Genomic DNA, 21,834 nt, shown 5'->3' with positions numbered 1-21,834 from the left:
CAAACAAGGACACTTGCTGCCAAGCCCAATGACCTGAGTTTGATACATAGAACCCACACGTTAGAAGGAAAGAACAGATTCCCACAGTGCACGTGTGCACACGCATGCACAGGGTTGAGGGTGGCTACGTCATCTTTCTTGGAGTGAAGACAGCTCTCCACATCCTCAGCACCCACCTCCTTGTCCAGAAGATTCCACCTTCCTCAAAACACAAAACCATAAAGGACAGCTTCTCGGGAACATGGCTTTGGGAATCTACAACCAAACCTGTCTCAAAGTAGCTAGGACGGGTCTGTCTTGCCTCTCTGGAAGCAAGAGTGAGGAGAAGGAAAATGAGGAGAAAAACAGTACCAATAGGTATCTCCGCAAATCATCCCGTCCCACGCCACCTTCCCTTCCCACACTTGCCTTGTCAGGCTGATGTTCTTTCCTTCGAGAATATGCCCTGCTTTCTCTCAACCCCACATGACCTCCTCTGCTTGGACACCACTCCCATCCCACAGCCATGCCCACTCCTCCATCAATCTGATGACTCCTCTGCCTTGTTTGGGGCCTCGATGGTACCACAGGGAGCCCTAAACATTTCCTATCAGGCATCGACATGGGCCTGGCTTTTTTCCTACGTTGCTTGTGTTCATTGTGTTTGTATGGTTTGCACACAGTAGTTGTTTGTAGTAAGCACACACTGAGGAAATGGATGGGCCAGTCCCTGTGTTAGACTCACCCAAAAGACAGAAAGCCAAGTTGCCAAACCCCTTAGGTGGGCCTATCCAGGCCATTCCATCCTCCCTTCCTTGGGTCTCAGGAAGTCCCATGCTTCATAATGCCACTCACAGAGTGAGGATGAAAGGGAAGTCATTCATTTAAGTACACCTCAGTCAGAGAACACTCAGGCCCCTTCTTTGGGATCCAGAGTACTCCTATCCAGGTCATTCCATCCTCCCTTCTTTGGGTCTCAAGAAGTCCCATGCTTCATAATGCCACTCACAGAGTGAGGATGAAAGGGAAGTCATTCATTTAAGTACACCTCAGTCAGAGAACACTCAGGCCCCTTCTTTCGGATCCAGAGCACTCCTAAGTCTGTGGTCTGCTCAGACGAGGGCACAGATGGCTGGACAGTGGACAGATGGGCCAGGAGGGTAGGCAGCTTGCTGGGATGGAAATAGCATGAACTAGGCATTGGGAGTCCTGGGCGCAGAGCCTGTCTGTTCCCTGAGATTGCTGCACGCATCATTCTGGGCTCTTTGGCTGGCGACAACAGAAACACTTAGTAACCCAGACGGCAAAGATACTTATTAGAAGCCTTGGAACATGACACAGACATGATGGGCAACTGAGCTCTGCTTCAAGGATCCTTCCTGTTACAAGGGGCATACAGGGCACTGGGTGAGAGGGTAGGTAACTCCTGACAAGAATTCAGGATTTGGTAAACTACCTGAAAACAATTGTTTACACCATGTGACCTGAGTTACTTCTCTGTGCCTCAGTTTCTCCGTCTGGATGTTCTGAAGCTGGCCTCTTTCTCTTTACATAGACAGTTTGCTTTTTAGCTGAGGAAAATTCCTGGCCCTGGCCCCAGATGGCACTTTTTTCCTACCTGGATACCTTGGGAATGAAGTTTGAGGGAGCTAGGTGAGTGATCACTTGTGTGTGGTCCCTGGAGGGCACTGAACCTTCCACCTGCATATTCTGTGACTAGTGGCTCATTTGCGTGATGTGATCACCCTGATCATTTCTTTTCCATCAAGCCAGCACATGCCTCTGCATGCTAAACTTGCCGATAACAAACCTGGATAGGGTTCTACCTGGCCATCTTCTCTATGCTGAGAAGCTTCTACCTGAATCCAGTCTGTCCTCTCAGAGACCCCAAAGCCACCAACCCTGAGAACCTGACACAACCCTTTGTTTGACCTTTAACATGTCCATCAAAGGCTCAGGAGTTGGACTGGATGCCTGGGATGCATCAGGGGTGGAGGGGAAAGGATGCTCCCACATCACTGAAGTGGGTGGGAGAGGCAGGTGCATCAACAGCTAAGAAGCATTGGAACAAAGTAAGCAACAGGAGAAACGTGAGCCAGGTGTTGGAGAGCCTTGAGGGGAGGGGGGGGGAGGTACTGATTCTTCCCTTGAAATTAGGAAATGCTTCATGAAAGAGGTGATGGCTGAGAAGAGATACGGAGGAGTAGGATGTGGAAGAAGTTGGAAAGAACATTGCAGGTTGAGGAACAGAGAGAACCAAGGTTGAAAGTGAGAGAGGTTCCGTTTGGCAAATAGAGATAGGGGATAAGATCTTGGAGAGAAAGTGATCTTGAGGAGAGCTTTGTGGTGACAGAGAGGCATGCTGGGAGGGCTGATTGTGGGCAGAAAGTTCATGGTAGGGGGCAAGTCTATCTGGATTGTCCCAGCTTCATTCCCAGGAATCACAGTCCCTCCCAGCTAAGCTTCCTTTTCCCATCCCCCCCTTACCTCCTAGGATGAGCACCTGCTCAGGCTCCTCTGCCTGCCACACCAAGTCTGTCACCTTTCTCTTCATAAACACTGCACAAAGCTAGCATCTGTTCCCGATGCCCCCCAATAGCACCCACTCACCTACTTCTAGGCAAAGAAGTGGTACCCACCACGTACCCCCCATTGTCCTTGAACAAGCCCCTGCTGGAATTCCCCCAACTCATGGCATCTATTTGTAGTAGCACCACCAGCCATGAGGTCCTAGAAGTTGGGTGGGTGGTCCAGGCTGAGTCTGTAACTATAGAGTAATATTATGTCCACAGACAAAAAGGGACAGTTAAACATAATGGCGATGATATCCATGCTGCAAGGAGCTTGGGATGTGACTACTTTATTTACAGATGAGGACTCAGGCCCACGGCAGGGAAGGGATGGCCCAAAATCATAAGGTTATGGGAATCATAATAGCAGTTGACAACACCATTCACAAAAACCAAAAGGCAGAGCCAATCTGCAAGTCCACCAGCTGACAAGTGGACAAATGCAATGTAGTCTGTCCATACAGTGGGAAATTACTCACCCATAAAAAATAATGTACTGGCTGGTAATGTTTACCAGCTTAATAAACCCTGAAGACATTGTGCTAAATGAAAGAAACCAGACATAAAAGTTTTCGTGTACGATTCTACTTCCATGAAATATCCAGAACTGGCCATAGAAACAGGTATAAAATCAGAGATTGCCAGGGGCTTGGAGGATGGAAGATGGAGTATGGCTCCTTAATAGGTGTATATGGGGTTTCCTTTGGGGAGGTAAAAACATGTTGTAACTAGATAATGGTAGTACTGGACATCATAAGTGTATTCAGTGCACAGTGATAGGCTTCATCCAGGCATGATAGTCCCAGCATTAAGGAAGCAAAGGTAGGAAGATTAGGAGTTCAAAACCAACCTGGCCTGCACTACGACACTGTCTCAACAAATAAGTAAATAAATAAACAGTAGATTTTATGCTATGCAGACTTTATGACCAGATGCCCCCTGCTGAATCCAATGTCCCTTCCTTCCGTCTGTGCTGCTAGCCCTCTACCTCCCTCCTGCTGCAGACCTCCCAAGCCCATGTTGGCACTGGGAGGCTCGTGCCACCCCTCAGTACAGGGAAGCCACACAGCCAAGCACAAAAAGGCCACCCCCATCGAAAAGTCAGGGCTCATGACTTGTGGGAGATGTTTTGCTCTAGTGCCTCTGGTGAAGCTTAAGTCTCACCTGCTTTCCCATTCCTCTGTCCAGCCTACTTCCAGGTGGTGCCCCAAGTGTAACACTTGTGCTGCCCAAGTCCTCACTCTGGCAACCCATCATCTACTAGAAACATCCTTGGAGAAGTAGCTCCTGCCTTCCCTTTGGAGGACACTTCCTCCTCCCACAGACTTGAGTGGAACTCTCCACCATATACAGACATCAGTCAAAGGAGATGCCACGGCACAATCATGTTAGCACCTCCAGCTTTTTGGTCAGATGAGAAGGGTCCTGGCTTGCTCAGGACTTGTATTATCAGGACTGCCATAGCTCTTGCTCACAGGAGGTGCTTGGCAAATGCAGGCTGAAGGCACCCATCATTTCTGAGGCTCTCTGCTTCTTTTTTTTTTTTTTTTTGGTTTTTCGAGACAGGGTTTCTCTGTGTAGCTTTGCGCCTTTCCTGGGACTCACTTGGTAGCCCAAGCTGGCCTCGAACTCACAGAGATCCGCCTGGCTCTGCCTCCCGAGGCTGGGATTAAAGGCGTGCGCCACCACCGCCCGGCCCTTTTTTTTTCTTTTTTTTTTTTTCTTTTTTTTTCTTTTTTTTTTTTTTTTTTTGGCTCTCTGCTTCTAAGAGCAGCAGTTGCTGTCTGTTGACACGGGAGAGTTTTAGCAAATGTTGTCCAGGTGACAGAGGTGGAGGAGGAGAGGGTTGCCCACAGCATTCCATTCCAAGCTGCTCTTTGTGCTCCTGGTGGCCAAAAAGGAGGGCGATACCCAGAATCAGGGCTTCTCTGTGCTGTGTGAATGGACCATCTCTCTCTCTCTCTCTCTCTCTCTCTCTCTCTCTCTCTCTCTCTCTCTCTCTCAAATCTGGTCAAACTCCTGACACAGCCTAGACACACAGCTATGAGAAGGAGTCGGGGCTGGAGTCCACAGCAGGGCAGAACCACATCTTGCTCCATTTTCCTCCACAGTGCTGGGGTGCTACTCTTTCTGCTCTTCTGATTATGAAATTAGTCATTTTCTAGGAAGCTTATTTATAGAGTCCACTGCACACATGCAGCGCTGAGCTATTCTGAATGTGGCTGGGGTGTGAAAAGCAGGTGTGAGTCACATGTGGGTCTCCTTCCAGATACCTTGATTACCTTTCTGCCCTACATCACGGGCCGCTGTCTTGGGGTATCCTCCATCAAGGGGTGCTCTTATAGTAAAGCAAGTTCAGGATTGAGAGACTGTTCTCAAACCCAGTCCGTATGGCTCCCATTTTTAATTCAACCTGCTTCAGTGCCCTCTTCTGCGGAATGAAAGGTCTTAGAGACCCATGATTCCCTGGCTGCTGTTGAGGACGGTTCCAGGTGGCTCAAAAAGACCCACCCATAAAGTGGCTCCGATGGTGGCTGCTTGAGGTAGCTGATGTTTTCTGAAGCACATTGCAATGGCACTCACTTATTCTAAAGTTCTTTATCTATTGAGCCTCCTTTTTTTTTTTTTTTTTTTTTTTTTTGGTTTTTCGAGACAGGGTTTCTCTGTGTAGCTTTGCGTCTTTCCTGGATCTCGCTCTGTAGACCAGGCTGGCCTCGAACTCACAAAGATCCGTGTGCCTCTGCCTCCCGAGTGCTGGGATTAAAGGCGTGTGCCGCCACCACCGCCCGGCTTGAGCCTCCTTCTATGGGCCAGGCACTGGGCCGTACCTTGAAGATGCAAGCTAAAGTTATAGAATTAAAAGCGTGGTCATTGACCTTTTGCAGCCTACACCCTAACGGCTGACAATGATGTTGGTCCAGCAATGGCCTCAATTAAAATGGGCTTCCTAACTGTGTTGAGTGCTGAATAAAAAGTCCCAGCAAGTGGAGATGAATGTCCTATCCAGGCAAAGAAATGTGAGTGCAGAGGCATTTAAAGGAAAGAGCCTGTCCAAAGCAACCCGAGTAGCGGTCAGGGCAGGAGGGACAGAAGGCAATGCTGAAGGAGAAATAATCTAGTTAACTGCATTAAGGGATGTTTGTCTCTGTTCTTAGTGACTTGGGATGCTGTGGAGTATTTTTCCACAGCAAGTTATGTGGTGAATTTGAATTTTGAAGAGCTGGTTCTAGCTCAAGGCTGCCCCATACTGTGTGCAGTTTGGAAACTTCACAACCTATGTAAGTGATAGACTTTGGCACTGTGTTGGGGAGTGTTTTTGATGGTCTTGGGCATCCATTCAAGTCGGCCTGAATGGATGCCCAAAACCATTAGGTAAAGAGCACACTTACAGGCAGGGATACCTTGAAGGTAGTGTCCCTCTGTTTCTGAGACATCTGGTCCCTAGAACTGGGATTCTCAGAAATGCTGCCAGTTAGAGTGAGGGGGGAAAATAAAACAAGACAATGCAAGTTGAGAGTGGAAAACACCAGAATGGGAAGAGTCAGCCTTATCCTGGCCTATCTGCCCTTATTATTGAAATCTGTAATGGTCCTAAAACAGGCTGTAGGATGGATGAGGGTCCGCGTTGCAGGACTGGTGAGCAGAGGCTACTGACCTTCTGGACTTCGAGTTTGTGCTAGTGAGTCTGCATTAAAGGTTGTTCAGCTGCCACTTCTACTGGCTAAACTAAGATGTGGGGACCTAGTGAGAAAACCTTGGCCGTCTCACAGTCTTAATGGATGCGCTCTCCATCAAGAGACTTAGCACAGAAAGGGCTAAGGAGCTCTGAGGCTCCAGTCCTCTGCAATCCTTCTCTCAGGGCATGGCCACAGCCATGAATCAACCATGGAAGCACAGATCCCAGAGTCCTAGAATGCACAGTAGACATGAAGGGATGATCTCTGATAGGCACAGCCTGGCTTGCGTGTTCAGCCCTGATCCAGCCCACAACTGCCAAGAGTCAGGCATGAAGGAGAGCCAGGACCATTGGGCCTCACACCTGCATTGCAGGCCATTGGCAGAGCAGGGGATCCTGTGAGCATCATGGTGTTCTGCCCTCCAGGTTTGTTGAGTCTGAAGATACTTTCTGGGATCTAATTGATTTCCAGCAAGCTTATTCCAATTCACTGTGTGAAGAAAGAAAACTAGACCATAGGGCAGTCTATTATGTACCCTGATGGGCTAGAAAGAGGGTTTTCTGGGTGTTGGGTAGGTAGCTTGGTAGTTAAGAGCACTTGTTGTTCTTGCAGAGAACCAGGTTTCAATTCTCAGCACCCACATAGTGACTCACAACCACCCGGAACTCCAGTTCCTCTCTATAGCACAAACCCGCACATATATACATCATCATTATCATCATCATCACTAACAAAGGAACTAGAAAACAGAATGGCATAGCAATAAGAACATTAGCTTGGAGTTCTCCAGAGTAACTTCAAACCCAGCTTCACTCTGATGAGACCTTGGACAAGTCACATAAACCTCCTAAGCCTTGTTTAACAAGCCCCATTTCATGGGGTCATGGTGAGGACTCTGTTTCAGAGTCTCAAGAAGGTGAGCCAGTCTTTCGTCATGGAGGTGGAGGTGGTGGTGGTGGTGGTGGTGATGGTGGTGGTGGTGGTGGTGGTGGTGGTGGTGGTGGTGGTGATGGTAGTGATGATATATGGAAAACACCTACAAAACCCTGCCTCTCCTCTGCAGCTTGATGCCATAAGAGGCTGCTCTTTCCCTTGGGTCCCTTGATGAGGTGGAGCTAATTCAAGGAATACTGAGGGAGACAGCTTTTCGTCTTTGCTGGGGCTCTTGATCCTAGACCACTAGCATCCCCTGACAAAAATTTCTCTCCCACTGCAGGAGTGAGAGAGAGAACCAGGCTGCTGATGACTCCGAGGGAGGGGCCCTGGACATGTGCTGCAGTGAGAGGCTGTTGGGTAAGTGTCCTCAGCACTCCTAAGACCCAAGAACTCAGATTGGAGAAAGAGGGTACCCATTGACACAGAACTAGAAGTCTGGTTGCCTGTGAACTCGCTGTTCTGAGGTCTGTCTCTCTGTCTAGTTGGGGATTGGTTTCTCAAACCCTCGGTGTCTTTCTGTCCCAGGGTCATTTAGGGCAGTTCTGTCTGCTCTGGGAGGAAGAGCAGACATCTGAAGGTGTGCTTGGAGGCAGAGAGGAAGAAAGCAGACAAGGGAGCTTAGCATGGAGAGAGAGCAGCTGACCGGGAATGTGTCAGTGCAAGCCTCGGAAGCAACAGAGGAAATCTAAACCAGGTGATATGGTCGGAGCTGAGGGTGGCCAAGCAGCATGCAGAGTGGCCTGTCAGTCCTGCAGAGAAGCCTGGCTGAGAGTCAGAACATGCAGCTGGAGTCCAGGTGACCACAGATGTGGGAGTCTGCCTGCCTGAACCCCTGCCATGGCTGTCACCATGGAGACGGCCAGGGCACTGTGCCCACAGAGTGGCAGCATGGCCCACCAGTTGGAGCCCATGATCCTGGTCAAAACAAGCTGCACTAAAAGGAATAGAGTGGAGAAGACAGTGAAAGGGGTTTTATCTTCTTTTTATATGTTTTAATTATTTTTCTTATAGCGAGTGTCCATGGCAGCAATATTACAAAATAAAGGCAGGTAAAACATTTGAGAATTTGCCATACCTTTGTAGCATAGCCTACGTTTTCATATCCCCCACCCAAATGTTTGTTTTAAAAATAGCCTTTTGAATTCTAACTTCGAAGCCTCAAACCTGTAGTGTCTGAGAAACCTTGCCATCATGCTAGGTAAGAAGCTTTGAAAGTGCCGTCTCCATGTGACATTTAAGATTGGCATTGAAAACAAATAGATGCGGCTCTGAAGCAGTGACTTCAAAATAAGCAATTACAGCATCCACTGCCCACCCTTCCCCAGCTCCCTGGCTCCTCCAGCAGCCTGAGCCCTTGGTGCAGTTCTCTCTTGTCCACTAGGGGCACCATTGCACACCGTGATCCCCTGGTTTTGCTGGTGGGGGGATGAATGCAACTCATAGGAGGCAGCCTGGCAGGGACCACAAGCAGCTAGTTGGAAAGAAGGAATTCTCCAAAGGTTATGAAAGCTGAGTATCTGAAGGACCCCTGTATGCTGGGGCACAGCAGATCTATCCTGCATATTCTATCCTGCATATTTTAGGAGTATGACGTAAGCCCGACACATAGACATAAAGACCTGGGCCCACGGGATGAAGAACTTACTTTCTGACTCTCACAGTGGTCCAGTCATAGAACTGATGATTCCAGAGGAGGGAAATGAGTGTTCCATCACTGGAGGCATTCAAGTATTGGAAGAGAAGCAATGGAGAGGAAATTTCCACAGTGGGTGGGAGGGTCTCAGTGACATCAAAGTCTCTTTCAACTATTAAACACTTCTGTGATTCAGATATGAGTCATAGAATTCGGAGATGATTCTACAATCAGAGATGGCCCCACCGGCTAGAAAATATCCACAGAAAGTAGGACATAATGTATAGGAACCCAGGGAGGAGCATGGTGTGGAGGAAAGAGCATGGGGCTTGGCATTTGAGTCTGACTGTGCTATTTCCAGGCTGTGTGTTTATGGGCAAGTCATTTACCCTTGCTAGACCTGTCTCCAGTCCATCATCTGAAAAGGGAAATAACAGCAACATGAATATTCATCTTCACAAAGGTCCTGGGGAAGTAAATAAATGTAACCAATCATTTGTTCAGCAAGTCCATTTATTGAGTACCTACCATGTCTCAGATACTGTACTGGGTGCTGGGGATATAGTGGTAGATGGAACATAGTCCCTACCTTAGTTGAAGGTTCACAGACAAGCTCTGAGCTGAGCCAATTCTGGAAAATGGGACAAAGCCACAGCAGAGAGGTTACAGTAAGAAGCACAATATGTTTAATTCTAACTCTCCTCCCCCAGAGCCAGCAGACAATGTCGAATGGAAGAGGAGATTAGTCATCTCCATTGAAGCTTGGCACATTGCCTGCCTTATGCAATACTCAGGAAGTTGGTATCATTTACTGCCCCCATCTTACAGATGACAGGACCAAGGCCCAGGGAAGTTGAACTTCCTTCCCAAATTCCCTTAGCTGGATGATGTTAGGCAAGGGAAGGCCTGGCCCAGCCACTCCTGAGCCGGTGACCTCACCACCACCCTGTTCTTACCTCCATTGTCTCCATAGAGTCAGTGTTGTCTGTAGAGGGAGAAAGAGTGAAGGTGTGTTTGTCCTCAGAGAGGAGCCGGGCAATGTCACTGTGCCTGTCTCCCTCTGTGTCCTGCTTCTTCTGGAAAGCCCTGTCCGCCAAGGGCCAAGAGGATATATGCCCCCTAGACACCCATGATGCCAGGCAGATATGGTATTGCAATAATTATTTATTTTGTGACCATGAGCTCTTTAAGGCAAGCCCCTCTCTGTCTCACTTCTGTGTCCTCCATGCCCACCATTTATTTGGCCATGTCTTCGTTATTCACCATTAACTGAGCACCTACATGTGACTGACACTGTTGTAGGTTCAAGAGATCCACTAGAAAACCAAACTGAGAGAGTGCCTACCCCACAGCACTATATTATGTATTAAGAGTGGGTTTTCAAGCCTGGAGAGATGGCTCACCTTGTAAGAGCATGGGCTGTTCTTCCAGGGGGTCCAGGTTCAATTCTCAGCACCCATAAATCGTCTGTAACTCCAGTTGCTCCATGAATATTGCATGCATGTGGTGCATAGACATATATGCAAACAAACACCCATACACATTAAATTAATTTAAAGAGAAAAAAAAGTGGGGCCTCGAGGCTTAGCCTGACTCAGTCACTAATCAGTGAGATGCTGATTTCACCTCCCTGGATCTGCTATCTATAAAGTGTCAAGATTAGTCTTCAGCGCCATACATAATGGAGAGCTGAGAGCAGAGCTTAGCACACAGTAGTGCTACATAAGCATTCACTGTGAAGGGAAGACAGGCAACAAATGAGGAGGGGGCGTCATTTGGCAAACCGCAGGGAAGACCATAGAAAAAGATGAAAGCAAAGCAGAGGGAGGTGGGGAAGGACTGGAAGGTAGTTTCGTATTGTGACTGTGTGGCCCTGAGCTTGGTGTGCAGCAGATTGCCACCAAGACTGGTCATCCAGATCTGCTGACCTAAATGGAAACTTGGACATAAAACAAATGGATGTATAGAGGCCAAGAGCACTGGGGTGCTGGGCCTCTAGAAGAGCCCATAGACACTGTGAGCAATTGCATAATGATAATAATGGTATAAGAATACAGCCCTAAGTAGTTTCTCTCCCTCCCTACTGTCTTCCCTGCTGGGCAAGACACAGGCAGAACGAGGGCCAGCCATGCCAGGATGACTCATTCATTCCCACACAAACTTCAGAGTAGATTGACATGGCCAACACTCAAAGACTCGGTCACCCGGACCTGAGCCAGCATCAGGCAGGTCATATAGACCTCTTAGATAATGCTTCCTAGAGTGAAGATGTCTTTAGACATCACCAGTAACCCAGGAAGCCCGCAGCTGCCTTCAAAGCGGGTAGGCTGCTCACACCCTCCAGGGTACTCCCACGTTTGCTCACACACTTGTGTTTGTTCTCATTTGACACAGCCGCATGCTCACGTACACACATGCACATGCCCACACAGTCACCCAAGCACGTGGCCTGCCTCAGACTCACAGGGCCCTGTGGGGGTGGACACGCACCACCAGAGGACACACACCTGCATGTCTTCTTCCTCTTGCATGCTCAGCTCGCTCGGCTCTGCAGCTCCATCAGCCTTCATCCACCATACAAGCTCTCTGGCAACTAAAAGACACACCAGCTCTCTTACTCTCTTTAGGTCTTTCCTGGGACTGCACCCTGATCTCATACACATGCACAAACATTAGAAAGCACCCTTCCTTCCTTCTACATTCCCTGTCCTTTCACTGGCACTTAGCCACTCTTGGTTTCAGGAACCAATGGTAGGCACTTGGTGTAGACTTGGATGCCTTCTCCGCTCCATGCATATGCAGACTTCTTTTCTTTCCCCTCATTCACACATTCCTTTTCACGTGGTCACTCTCTTTTTTTCCACTCCCCTTGCATGCTCACTTTACTTGCTTTGCAATCATCCAAACACATCGGCACATTCAAATCCACACTCCCTGCTCTTTGGAGCGTAGGTGTTCACATTTGCATGAAAGCAAAGAACACTGCTAGGGCCTCTGTTCCTTCCCCCAGCTAGCAGTGGTATGGGCCTCGCCTCAAATCCAAGAGCTTCCTTAGAATACACGGAAGGTAGAGAACACTGGTGCCAGTGATGGCCAGGCCGTGCAATAGAGTGACATCGTTAAGTCTTGCTTTCAGTGTCTCCAATGGGCAGACTCATGGGCAGGCTGCCTCCTGAGATGTGCAGGAACTGGGGCCAGATCATCAGTGAGGACTTTAATGGAATACCACCTCATGTTTAATCTTGTACTGCAAGGACCCTTGCATGTGTGCATGTGGGCACATCACTCTGTATAATCAGTCATGGTCCACAGTTCACCCCAATCTGTATGTAACCTCAGAAAGATGCTCCTGGGGGAAAAACCTTGCAGGCATCATGTTGTGGTAAAAGGGAATTCTGAAGTCGTCATTATTAGAGTACTGCTTGAGAAGAGAGCATGGACACCAGGTGGGTGCATGGGCACCTCTCCTGGGCCTTGTGAATTATTGCCCTATAAGAATGGTGGGGCTAAATGAGAGGAAATGCAAGTCCATGTCTAGGAATGCCAATGCTCTGGAGACCGGGGTACTCCAGAGGCCCTTTATAGCTGACTAGAGTCATGATAGTCCTGGGAACCCTGAGGGTTAAGTGTGTGATGTTCAACTGGATTCATACAAGGTTTCAAGTGTGCACTGAAGGCCTAGAACTTGTCCTTTTGGTAAGAACAGAGATGACTTCTTGGGCTAATGGCTCTGAACCCTACTTCCATCTTCAATTTTGATATGTTGAAGGCAGGTCCCAGCCCAGCACTAGATACAGTGCTCTGTATGTAGGCTCACTAGTGTTCAGTGGATTCTCCTGAGCCAGGCATGAGGTCTCAGTCTCAACAAGAAGCAATTGCTTATCCTGGATGCTGCTTTATGGAATAAAGGAGATAGATGCAGGCCTGTACTAATGAAGGCTTGGTTATCCTAAGCCTGCATTGACCCCCCTGTGATCAGCAGAAGGCGTCATAGCTTTCACTGCATTTCCATCATGCCACTTAAGAGGCTTTGTGCTAGAAGCCAATGGACTGTTGAAAATGCCCTTTGATCAACTCAAATTTACAGAGCATCCACTCCATCCCGACATGTCCCAGATTAGTGATATAGTGCTAAGCAAAGCAGATGTACTCCCTCTGCTCTCAGAGAACACAGGACACTAGGGAAGGCCTATATACAGCCCTAACTTCAAGAATCAGGAAAGGCTCCTGCAAGCATCCTAAAGGATGAGTAGGTCCCCCACTCATGTCTTCAGGCTCTCTATCAAGCGTTGTAAGGAGAGAGGTAACCTCAAAAGGAAACTTAGCTTCTATCTGCTAAACCCTGTCCTCGCTGAGCATCCAAGTCTGGTGCCTAGTACTGGTTCTAACTGGCCTGGGAGCAGGTACAGGAGCCCAAGTGGACAAGCAGAGAGGAGGCAGACTAGATGTGTCATATGGCTGAGGTGCTATTATGTCTGTTCACAAGCACAGCACACATTCTGAATGTCTTTCTCTTTTCCTGGGGCTAGAACTCACAGTGTATGTGCACACTTGGCAAGCACTGAGCTATAGCCCCCATTCTACTGGGTTTTATTTCTTTACTAGATTGATGCTTCTGTTTTCATTTAGGACTACTAATGCATTTAGAGATGTTTACACTGACTAATGATTTGAGTCTTTAGACCATTATAGAGTGACAAAACACTATTAGGATGTGCTAAGACACTAATAGAGTAACATTTTGGGAAGAGGCCTTGGTCAGGTATCCACTAGTCAGCAATGGTAGAATTTAACTAGTCTCTGACACCATGACAGAAATGCGATCAGAAACCCCATGTAGCTGGGCCTAGAAGCAGTGGGGAGGTAGATAGACCTGGGTTCATGTTTCAGCTCTGTCACTAACTGGCACCATGGCCTCAGGTAAATCATCTGTTTTGACCTCAAAATTCTATTCTTTAAACTATAGATCATGATGTAAGATCTTCACAGAGGCCATGATAATGAGCTAATAGATTGAAAGTGTTTATTGCACCGTGCTCAGTCAGTGGTAGCTGATAATGACGGTGGTCATTCCAGAGTATGGAGAAATTCTTGCATTTTTATGAGCCTGCTCCAGGGCTCAGGTGTCAAGTTCTGGCCAGTTCTTCAGCAATGTAGCTTTATCTCTTCCATGCTCTCCACCACAGGCCCGAGATCTCACAGAGCTAACCCAGCCTCAGACAGGAGTATTGTCTGCTTACAAAGTCAGGTAGGAAAGGGGCCAGCTGGTGGGAAGAGAATCTCTGTCCATTTTCCTTCACTGAGGTGGACACAGCTGTGACAGTATAGGGAGGTGTCTGGATGTCCAGGGACACTAAAGAGAGAGTCTCTGCAGCTCCTGCCTCTATAAAGGTTGATGCCAAAGCCCATTGAGAGAGATGAGAACTCATCACATCCCCAAGATATGTGGGGACAGATGATCCCCTTTTCCTTTGTTCTGTCCAGTGTCAAGCCACCCTAGCTCTCAATATGTTCTTTATGACCTTCTTAAAATGTGTCCCTTTAACATCCTCCTTTACTCTAGCTCATTCATTCTTCTCAGATCTCAGTGTCTGTTTTAGTTAGCTATTACTTCCTTATAAACTGTCTCAAAACTCAGTGGCTTCAAACAGGGACTGTCTTACCTGCTCATGAACTACAGGATCAGGCAGGGTGTTCTTCTGTTCTGTGTCAGCTGAGATCATCCACCAGGCTGTGTTGACCTGTTTAAAGGCCTGGGAAACAATGGCCATGAGAGCTTTTCTTATGCATCTGGTGCCTCAGTCCCTGCCGTGTGGCTCTGCTCTCTCTTTAGTTAGCCTGGGCTACCTCACAGCATGGTAGTCATAAGTATGTTAGACTTCTCATGTAGCAACTGACTCCTGACCTTCTAAGAGGTGGAAACAGAAGCTTCAGATTTCCTAAGCCTCAGAAAAGGAACTATAGTATTATTTTGATTTATTGATCAAAGCTAGCCACAGTCTCAGCCCAGATTCAAGAAGAGGAAGAAACATGGCACCTCTTCATGGGACACTAGGAATCTACACCACTCTCATCTACTATAACATCCTTTATCAGCTTCTCTGCTCCTCTTATATGCATTCCTTTCCCAAATATCTATTCCTTTCTCCCATTTCATGTCCCACTGTTTTTCCAAGCCTTTCCTTATTTCAGCTACTCACCTGTACATATCTTAAGTCTTTGGCTCTTCTCCCTACTTGCAAAGAGCATGGCTGTGTGCAGGCTCCTCCCCAACATTTGCAAGGCCACTGTATACTACATCAAAAGAGTTTAAAGTTGGAAATAGAGCCAATGAATTTTGAAATTAGGTATGTTCTGTCCTTCTACATGGACAAATATTCATCTATAAGGAGTATGAAAACCAGGTTCATACTTATTAGTTAAGCCAGGCTAGAATTGTGACTCCTTGGCATTCTGCATCAAGATACAAAGTTTGGAGAAAGCCAGTACTAGTCTATCAGGCTCCATCCACTGCAAGGATTTTCACATGCACTTATGTGCAGGGGCACTCTGACCCACACATCTGATCTCTTCTGCAAACTAGAAATGCACACAGCGCTGTGTTGGGCATCAGAAAACAAGAAAAGAGAACATCATTCTGAACAACCAGGCTCAGGCCAGTCGGCACAGAGAACCTTTGGATTTGTGTATAAACTGAGAATCGTCTTCATGGCTCTATCTGTTCCTCACCTCTGAGAAGGATGCCTAGTGAAAGAGTAGGTAAGAGCCCTTCAAATACGAATCCAGACCAAGAGCCGTTTTCCTGGTGCAACGACAGTGCTGAGCACGTGTGCCTGGTGGTGAGCATCACTCTCGTGGCTAGACTAGGACAAGCCCCCATGCTATTCCAGCCCTCAGGTCACTCTCCTGCACTGGGAGACGGGGAATTAGTCTTCACATAGCAGTTGTGAGGCCACAGTAAGCTGGTATGTGCATGGAGCTTGTAAACTAGAGTCTATTCATTTGTCTATTTATTTTCTAATTGTTGGATTCGGGCCTGGATATGAATCTGAGCTCTTCCTTTTAAAGTCTGGGATCCTGAATAATCATTGCACAACTCTAAGTGTCTGTCAGCCCCGCTCAGGCTGTTGCTGCCTGTGACTGTTAAGAAAGATGGTCTTTTTGCCAAATTCCAGTCAACTATCACCTTGCTTAATACAGACCATTTTTGGGCCAGCAAGATAGATTGTCAGATAAAGATGCCTGTTGCCAAATCTCATGACCTAAGTACAATCTCTGGGAACTACATGGTAGAAAGAGAGACCCACTCTGCAAGGTGGTGTCCTCTGACTTCCACACACATGCCATGACAAACATACACTCAAAAAAATTAATTTAAAAAATAATTTTTAAAAGACGACTTCTCCACCACAAACAAGGCCATTTGGAACGTGCTCCGTATGTCCACCCAATGCAGGTCCACCTTCTGCCAACATGCGCAGCCCACACCCAGCAGGAAGGCCCACCGTAGGCATGCCCAGCCTCTCAAGCCTACCATAATAAATGTGAGTCCAGCCTGTTGTGGGGTCTGTTGTCTGAGAAAGGAATAAAGCTGCTCGTGTTAGACAAGTTCTGTTGCACAGTTAGTTACCAAAAGCTTTATAGCTTCAGACGTTTGTTAACGTACTGTGTTTTTAATTCAGGAGCCCAGGGCTTACAGTTCTGGCCCAGCCTCTCAGAACATCTCAAAATGTTGGCCGTTGTACGAAAATCTCGAAACTTGCCTAAGGCTGAACATCTACTTTATCGAAGTTCACCCACAGGTTGTTAACATGCCCCATATCCCTGCAGCCTGTTTGTCTCAGTTCCTCTCCAAGCAGACCTCTCCACAGCTACCCAGTCAGGAAGCTGCTTCCCCCAGTGTGAGTGACTCCAGAGAGGAGGAGGCTCCCCAGATGAAGTTACAGTCCCTTCTAACCTAATCTTAGAAGCGATATGCCTTCACTTCTGGTGTGTGCTTTTGGCCACAGAGCCTCCCATGGCTGCCATGTGGGAGAGACTGCAAAAGGTTGTGAGTACCAGGAGGCAGGATCATTGAGGGCCACCTTGGGGGATGTCTACTGTATTGCTTAAAAGTTGAATAATTAAATTTAAAAAGCTTTTAATAACGCTTAGCATAGCTATCACCCTCCATCCAGCTTGCTTTTCAACACACTAGGCTATTTCAGTGTGCTTTCCTCTTAGCATCTTTCAATGCTCAACTTGTAAGTTAAGTTCTATGTAGTTGGAAATAAGGGCTGGTGTATCATCAGTCTTAAAATTTTAATATAAAATGTCTGTCTTTTAACATAGTTAAATCCTCATAATCCAAAGAGACATAGTCTTAGGATGTGCTAAGGAACTGTAGGGGGGAAAGCCCATTTACTAAAAGAGAAAGACAGGACAAGTAGGACATCAATATGAAACCAGTGCCTTCCTCGAGCGGTGGACTGTGAAAGACTTGGTTTTTCTTTATTCTCTTATGGAAATCGGACTCTCTGCACTTTCTAAAGGCATTTTTACACAAAAGGATGGTGCATTCCAAAATACTAATTAAACAGCAACTGTAGGTAGTGGGGACACTCTTCCCCCTGCTTGCTCTGTTGGCAGACCCCAAACCTGGGATTGACCCAAACCCACGAATCCTAATGAGAGCTGATTAGTCCTGTGGGGACCTCTGTAGAGACAGATGACCACAAAACATGGAAAATGACTCAGAGGTCACATTGGTGAGCCCACTCAGGGAAGGGGAGGTTCAAAGGCTCCTTGACAATCAGCTATGCCACAACTGAAGCCATGAGTCTTTCCTACTGGGAGATGCCGATTCCCAAGCAGAGTGCTCTCCAGCTCTTTCAGGAGCAAGAACAAAGGGCCCTAGACTTCTGTTCTGTCTTTCTCTTCAGACACTGGACAAATTTCTAGTTCAGTGGTTTGGTTTCTGGTGTCCTTAGAAGCCAAGAGGGTATTGTCACTGTCGGCCACACTTCTCGGTGTCTGCCGTCAGTGCATCTTCAGTGGCCCACATGAGGCCCCAGGCTGGCTTCTTGAACTTGCTTCCTGTTCTCTCTGCTGTGCCCCTCTATACATAATTTGTGTGTTTAATGCTCATTCTTGTCCCTGCCCTTACTGAATAATGTCAATATTTCATATTCTATATTTTAGTGGTGTATATTTTATAGGTGGTCCCTGACTTACAATGATTGGAATTAAAAGTTTGGGGTTTTTTTTACTTGAAGGTGAAGGTGAGGCAGTAGAAACAGAACTTCAAATTTTGATCTTCTCTCATGCTAGCAACATAAAGTATGCTACTCCAACAGCGAACCAAGTCAGTCAGATCACCAAGGGTAAATAACTGAGTTTGCCTTACTGCTAAGCCTGCTGTTCAGTAGGTTAGGGGGAGTAAATGCCTATCTACTTAGGGTATTTTCAACTCGTAGTGAGTTTCTCAGGCAGTAACTCCATCCTAAGTCAAGTACTCATCTCGGTTTTGGTACTCGGTATTCTAAGTGAGTCTAAGCTCCACCACCATGATGCCATATGTATCTTGATATTTTGCTCCTAATGGATGCAAATGCTCTCTTTATGTCCCTGAACATTTGACCTTTCTCCTCCCTTGGCAATGGGCATGCAGCTGTACCTCCTCCCATCAATAAAACAGGAGAGAAATATGGGCTTACTCCTCCCTCAGTAAGATGGTAAGATTTTTTTTTGTCAACTTGACACAAGCTCAGGGTCATCTGAGAAGAGGAAACCTCAGTTGAAAGATTGCCTCCATCAGATTGCCCGTAGGCAAGTCTGTAGGGCAGTTTGATCAATGACTATTGTGGGAGGGCCCAGCCCACCAGGGGTGGTGCCACCCCAAGGCAGGTGGTCCTAGCTGCATAAAAATGCAAAGAGAGTGAGCCACAGGAGCAAGCCAATAAGAAGCAATAAGCCAGTGTCTGTCGGTCAGAATGACCCCACACAATGCCTGAAAAACCTGCCTCAGCTTCTGCCTCCAGGTTCCTGCCTTGGCTTCCCTCCATAAAGGACTGCAAGCTGTGAGATGAAATAAGCCCTTTCCTCCTCAGGTTGCTTTGGGGCGTGGTGTTTATCGCAGCGGTAGAAAGCAAACTGGAATACTCATGGACTGTGTCAAAATTTCCTTGAGCTTTGCACCTCGGAGCACACCCTCTGGTTTCAAAGCAGTTCCAGCAGAGAACCTGGAGGCAGGAGTCCCGGTAGAGCCTAAGGAGATGTGCAGGAGCCAGAGCCTACTGGACCTTCCCTACTGGCCGTGGCCAGGACTTTTGTTCTTTATCCTAAGATCAAAGAGAAGCCATTGAATTAAGCTAAGCAGCAGGCTCAGGATTCCTTTTTAAGCGGAAGGGTCTTAAAAGCTAGACAGGCCCTTAAAGACCTGCTCTTTAAATTCGAGGAAGGCCTAGAGAGGCAATGGAACACCCAGGGTCACAAGCCTGACACAGAGCCCTCAGGACCTACCACCTGGAGAATGTGGAAAATGAGTCTGCCATCTGATGGTGGCGGTTCCTGGGGATTTGTCAACCCAGCTGTCTGGGGTGGGGGAGGGGTGCAGCTTGGATTGCTCTTATTCCTCTCCTGCCATCTGGGCTGTCTTCGACTTCTGAGGTCATTTAGCAGAAACTGCTAAAGAATTTCAAGCTAGGACTTGGCTTGCCACTGCCTTGGGCCTAGGCCCCAGTAGGATACCCCCCATACAATGTTTGTGAAGCCTCTTTGCTGGCTCATTCATGAGAGGGAGCTAATGAGAAAATTTAGGGAGGAACCTCTACACCAGGGTGTCTCGGTGCACACCTGTAATCCCAGCACCCAGGAGATAAAGACTGGAGGATCAGGAGATCAAGGTCATTCTCAGCAGTATATTGAGTTCAAGGCCAGCCTTAGGCTATCAGGGACCCTGTCTCAAAAATAAAACAAAAAGACTCTTATTGTCTGGATCTCCATTTCCTTGTCAGAGAAACAAGAAGGTGAAAGGAGAAACTCTCATTCTCTGTGTGTCTTTGTGCTTAGGTCTGAGGCACTGAGGGCTCCTGAGGGTCTCTGATGTCTGTTCCTTTGGTTCTCAGTGTGGTGGCTGGGCCAGAGGATGCACCCATAGAGTCTCCTTGACGCTTTTCACCCTCGCACTTTGGAGCTTCCACTGCAGAGAAGCACAGAGTGCTCAGCCTTTGTGAGCAGCTGCAAGGCTGTCTGCAGTTTCTCACAGAACCGTTCCATTATATCCCGTCCAAAGCGTACTTGAGTTGCATTTTGTTTTGAAAGCGTGTTAGCATTCTGGATTTAATTAACTGACAGAACAAAGCCTCACTGTTTCCTCACCCTCAGTCCATGCCCATTCTACCTACCCACTGACCCCAGTTCTCAGCCAGCAGTCTCGAAGCCCCAGCCCACATCCAGGTGGGGTGCTCATTGTCCTCCTGGAAGCTCAGCTGGCACATGAAAAGGAGGTTCTTACCGCTGCCTGCCTCCCCACCCCACCTCTCGCCCACCTCATCTCTTACCTCTGGCTACCGTTTATTGAGCATTCATGATCTACTAGGCACCGGGCTAAGCATTTATGTGATTTTAGCTCATGGTATTCTAAAAGTCCTATGAGACAGTATTTACTCATCTGTTTTATAGAAGAGAACTGGGTTCATTCAGATTGTCACTTAGCCACAGTGTTTATCCAGGGTCACATGTAGTAAATGGCAAAGCTAGACCTCAAACCTCAATCTGTAGGACTCTACATCTTTGGACTTCTGGCCACTACAAAAAGCTGCCTGCCCAGAAGACAGACTGGTCCTTAGTACTACTTCAAGTTCTCTGGAGGTCTGCCTACCTTGAGTTTCCATGCAATCTCCAATCAGGCCCCCTTCCAGAGAGTAGACTCTCCAGTGTCTGTGAGCAGTAGTCAGCTCAATGCCCACTATAGACTAAGCAGTGGGTGCCCTTGACTGCCAAAGCCCTCCCCACTGCCTTGGCTCTAGTGCTACTTTCAGAGTCTCCCTAACCAGAAAACCCACCCACTGAGTGTGGTCGACTGTGCTTAGCTGCAGGGGCCTGGCCCCACCCTGCCCTCTGTGTCATGGAGAGGAGGCAAAAGCAGCAGCGGCAGTCTAGGATAGGTAACAGAGACAGGATGAGGGGACAGATGTTGGCACCAGGCCTCCTGAGGCTGTGTCCTGACCCTTCAACCCATGGTGATAGCTTTGGACAAGTCATTTTTCTCTCGAATGTCTTTCTGTTTTCCAAACTGTAAAAGAACGGTCCTGTCACCTCCATCATGCAGTCATTCAAGGACTGACTGAGTCAGTGCTTGTAAAGAGGTCACTGAAGTCTCTCTCCACCAGGAAGCCAAATCTCACACAAGAAGCCAGCAAACATTACGTGGGCTTCCCTTTCCCAGCCTGGCAATCCTGTATGTGACATCCCTTCTGCCTGGGATGGGGGCACAGACTCCACCTATTGACAAAAGGACTGTTGAGGGATTTACTCTAGTTCAAACAACCACAGAGAGGTTTCACACCTTACCCAAGTCACTGGGGCTGAGAATGGTGAGCACCTGCATCCTTGTCCAGAACCTTCTCGTGCCAAAACCAGCTTTCTTATGCTACTGCATCCTCCTGAAGAAGTAGGAAGATGAATAAGCTGTGGGTGTTGGGGCTGAGAAGATGGCTCACTCAGGGAAGTGTTTGTCATGTAAGGACAGAGACCTGAGTTGGGATCCCGAGCATCCACAAAAACAAATTTAAGAAGTATAGCATCACGAGCTTGTAATCCACCACCACCCTCTCCTAGGAGACGGAGACAGGAGGATTCACAGAGCCAGCCAGTCTAGACTAATCTGTGAGACTGTGCCTCAAAAAACAAAGTAGACAGTGAGTACCTGAGAGACACCCCAGGTCGACCTCTGGCCTCTGTGTGCAATGCACACACACACAAGATGCAGGTCACATCATCAGCCAGCTGTCCGGGATTGACTTGTTCCTTCCCCAGGCTCTGGTCATTCTGCTGAACC

At 47.7% G+C, this 21,834-nt stretch overlaps 1 protein-coding gene across 2 annotated transcripts in view; it reads left to right on the top strand.

Annotated features, from left to right (window-relative positions):
* Positions 1-1,612: 1,612 nt before the first annotated feature.
* The window catches only part of Ptpn5 (protein tyrosine phosphatase non-receptor type 5), a 42,829-nt gene continuing 22,607 nt past the window's right edge, over positions 1,613-21,834 (top strand). For both annotated transcript variants that reach the window (XM_059253342.1, XM_059253343.1), the window contains exons 1-2: positions 1,613-1,632; positions 7,443-7,519. In XM_059253342.1, the coding sequence (XP_059109325.1) occupies positions 1,613-1,632; positions 7,443-7,519 (97 nt within the window). The remainder of the gene's footprint in view (positions 1,633-7,442; positions 7,520-21,834) is intronic.

Source organism: Peromyscus eremicus, chromosome 1 (assembly GCF_949786415.1).
Source record: "Peromyscus eremicus chromosome 1, PerEre_H2_v1, whole genome shotgun sequence".
In the NCBI taxonomy this organism is placed as follows: Eukaryota; Metazoa; Chordata; class Mammalia; order Rodentia; family Cricetidae; genus Peromyscus; species Peromyscus eremicus.
This window is presented reverse-complemented; position numbering and strand designations above follow the sequence as displayed.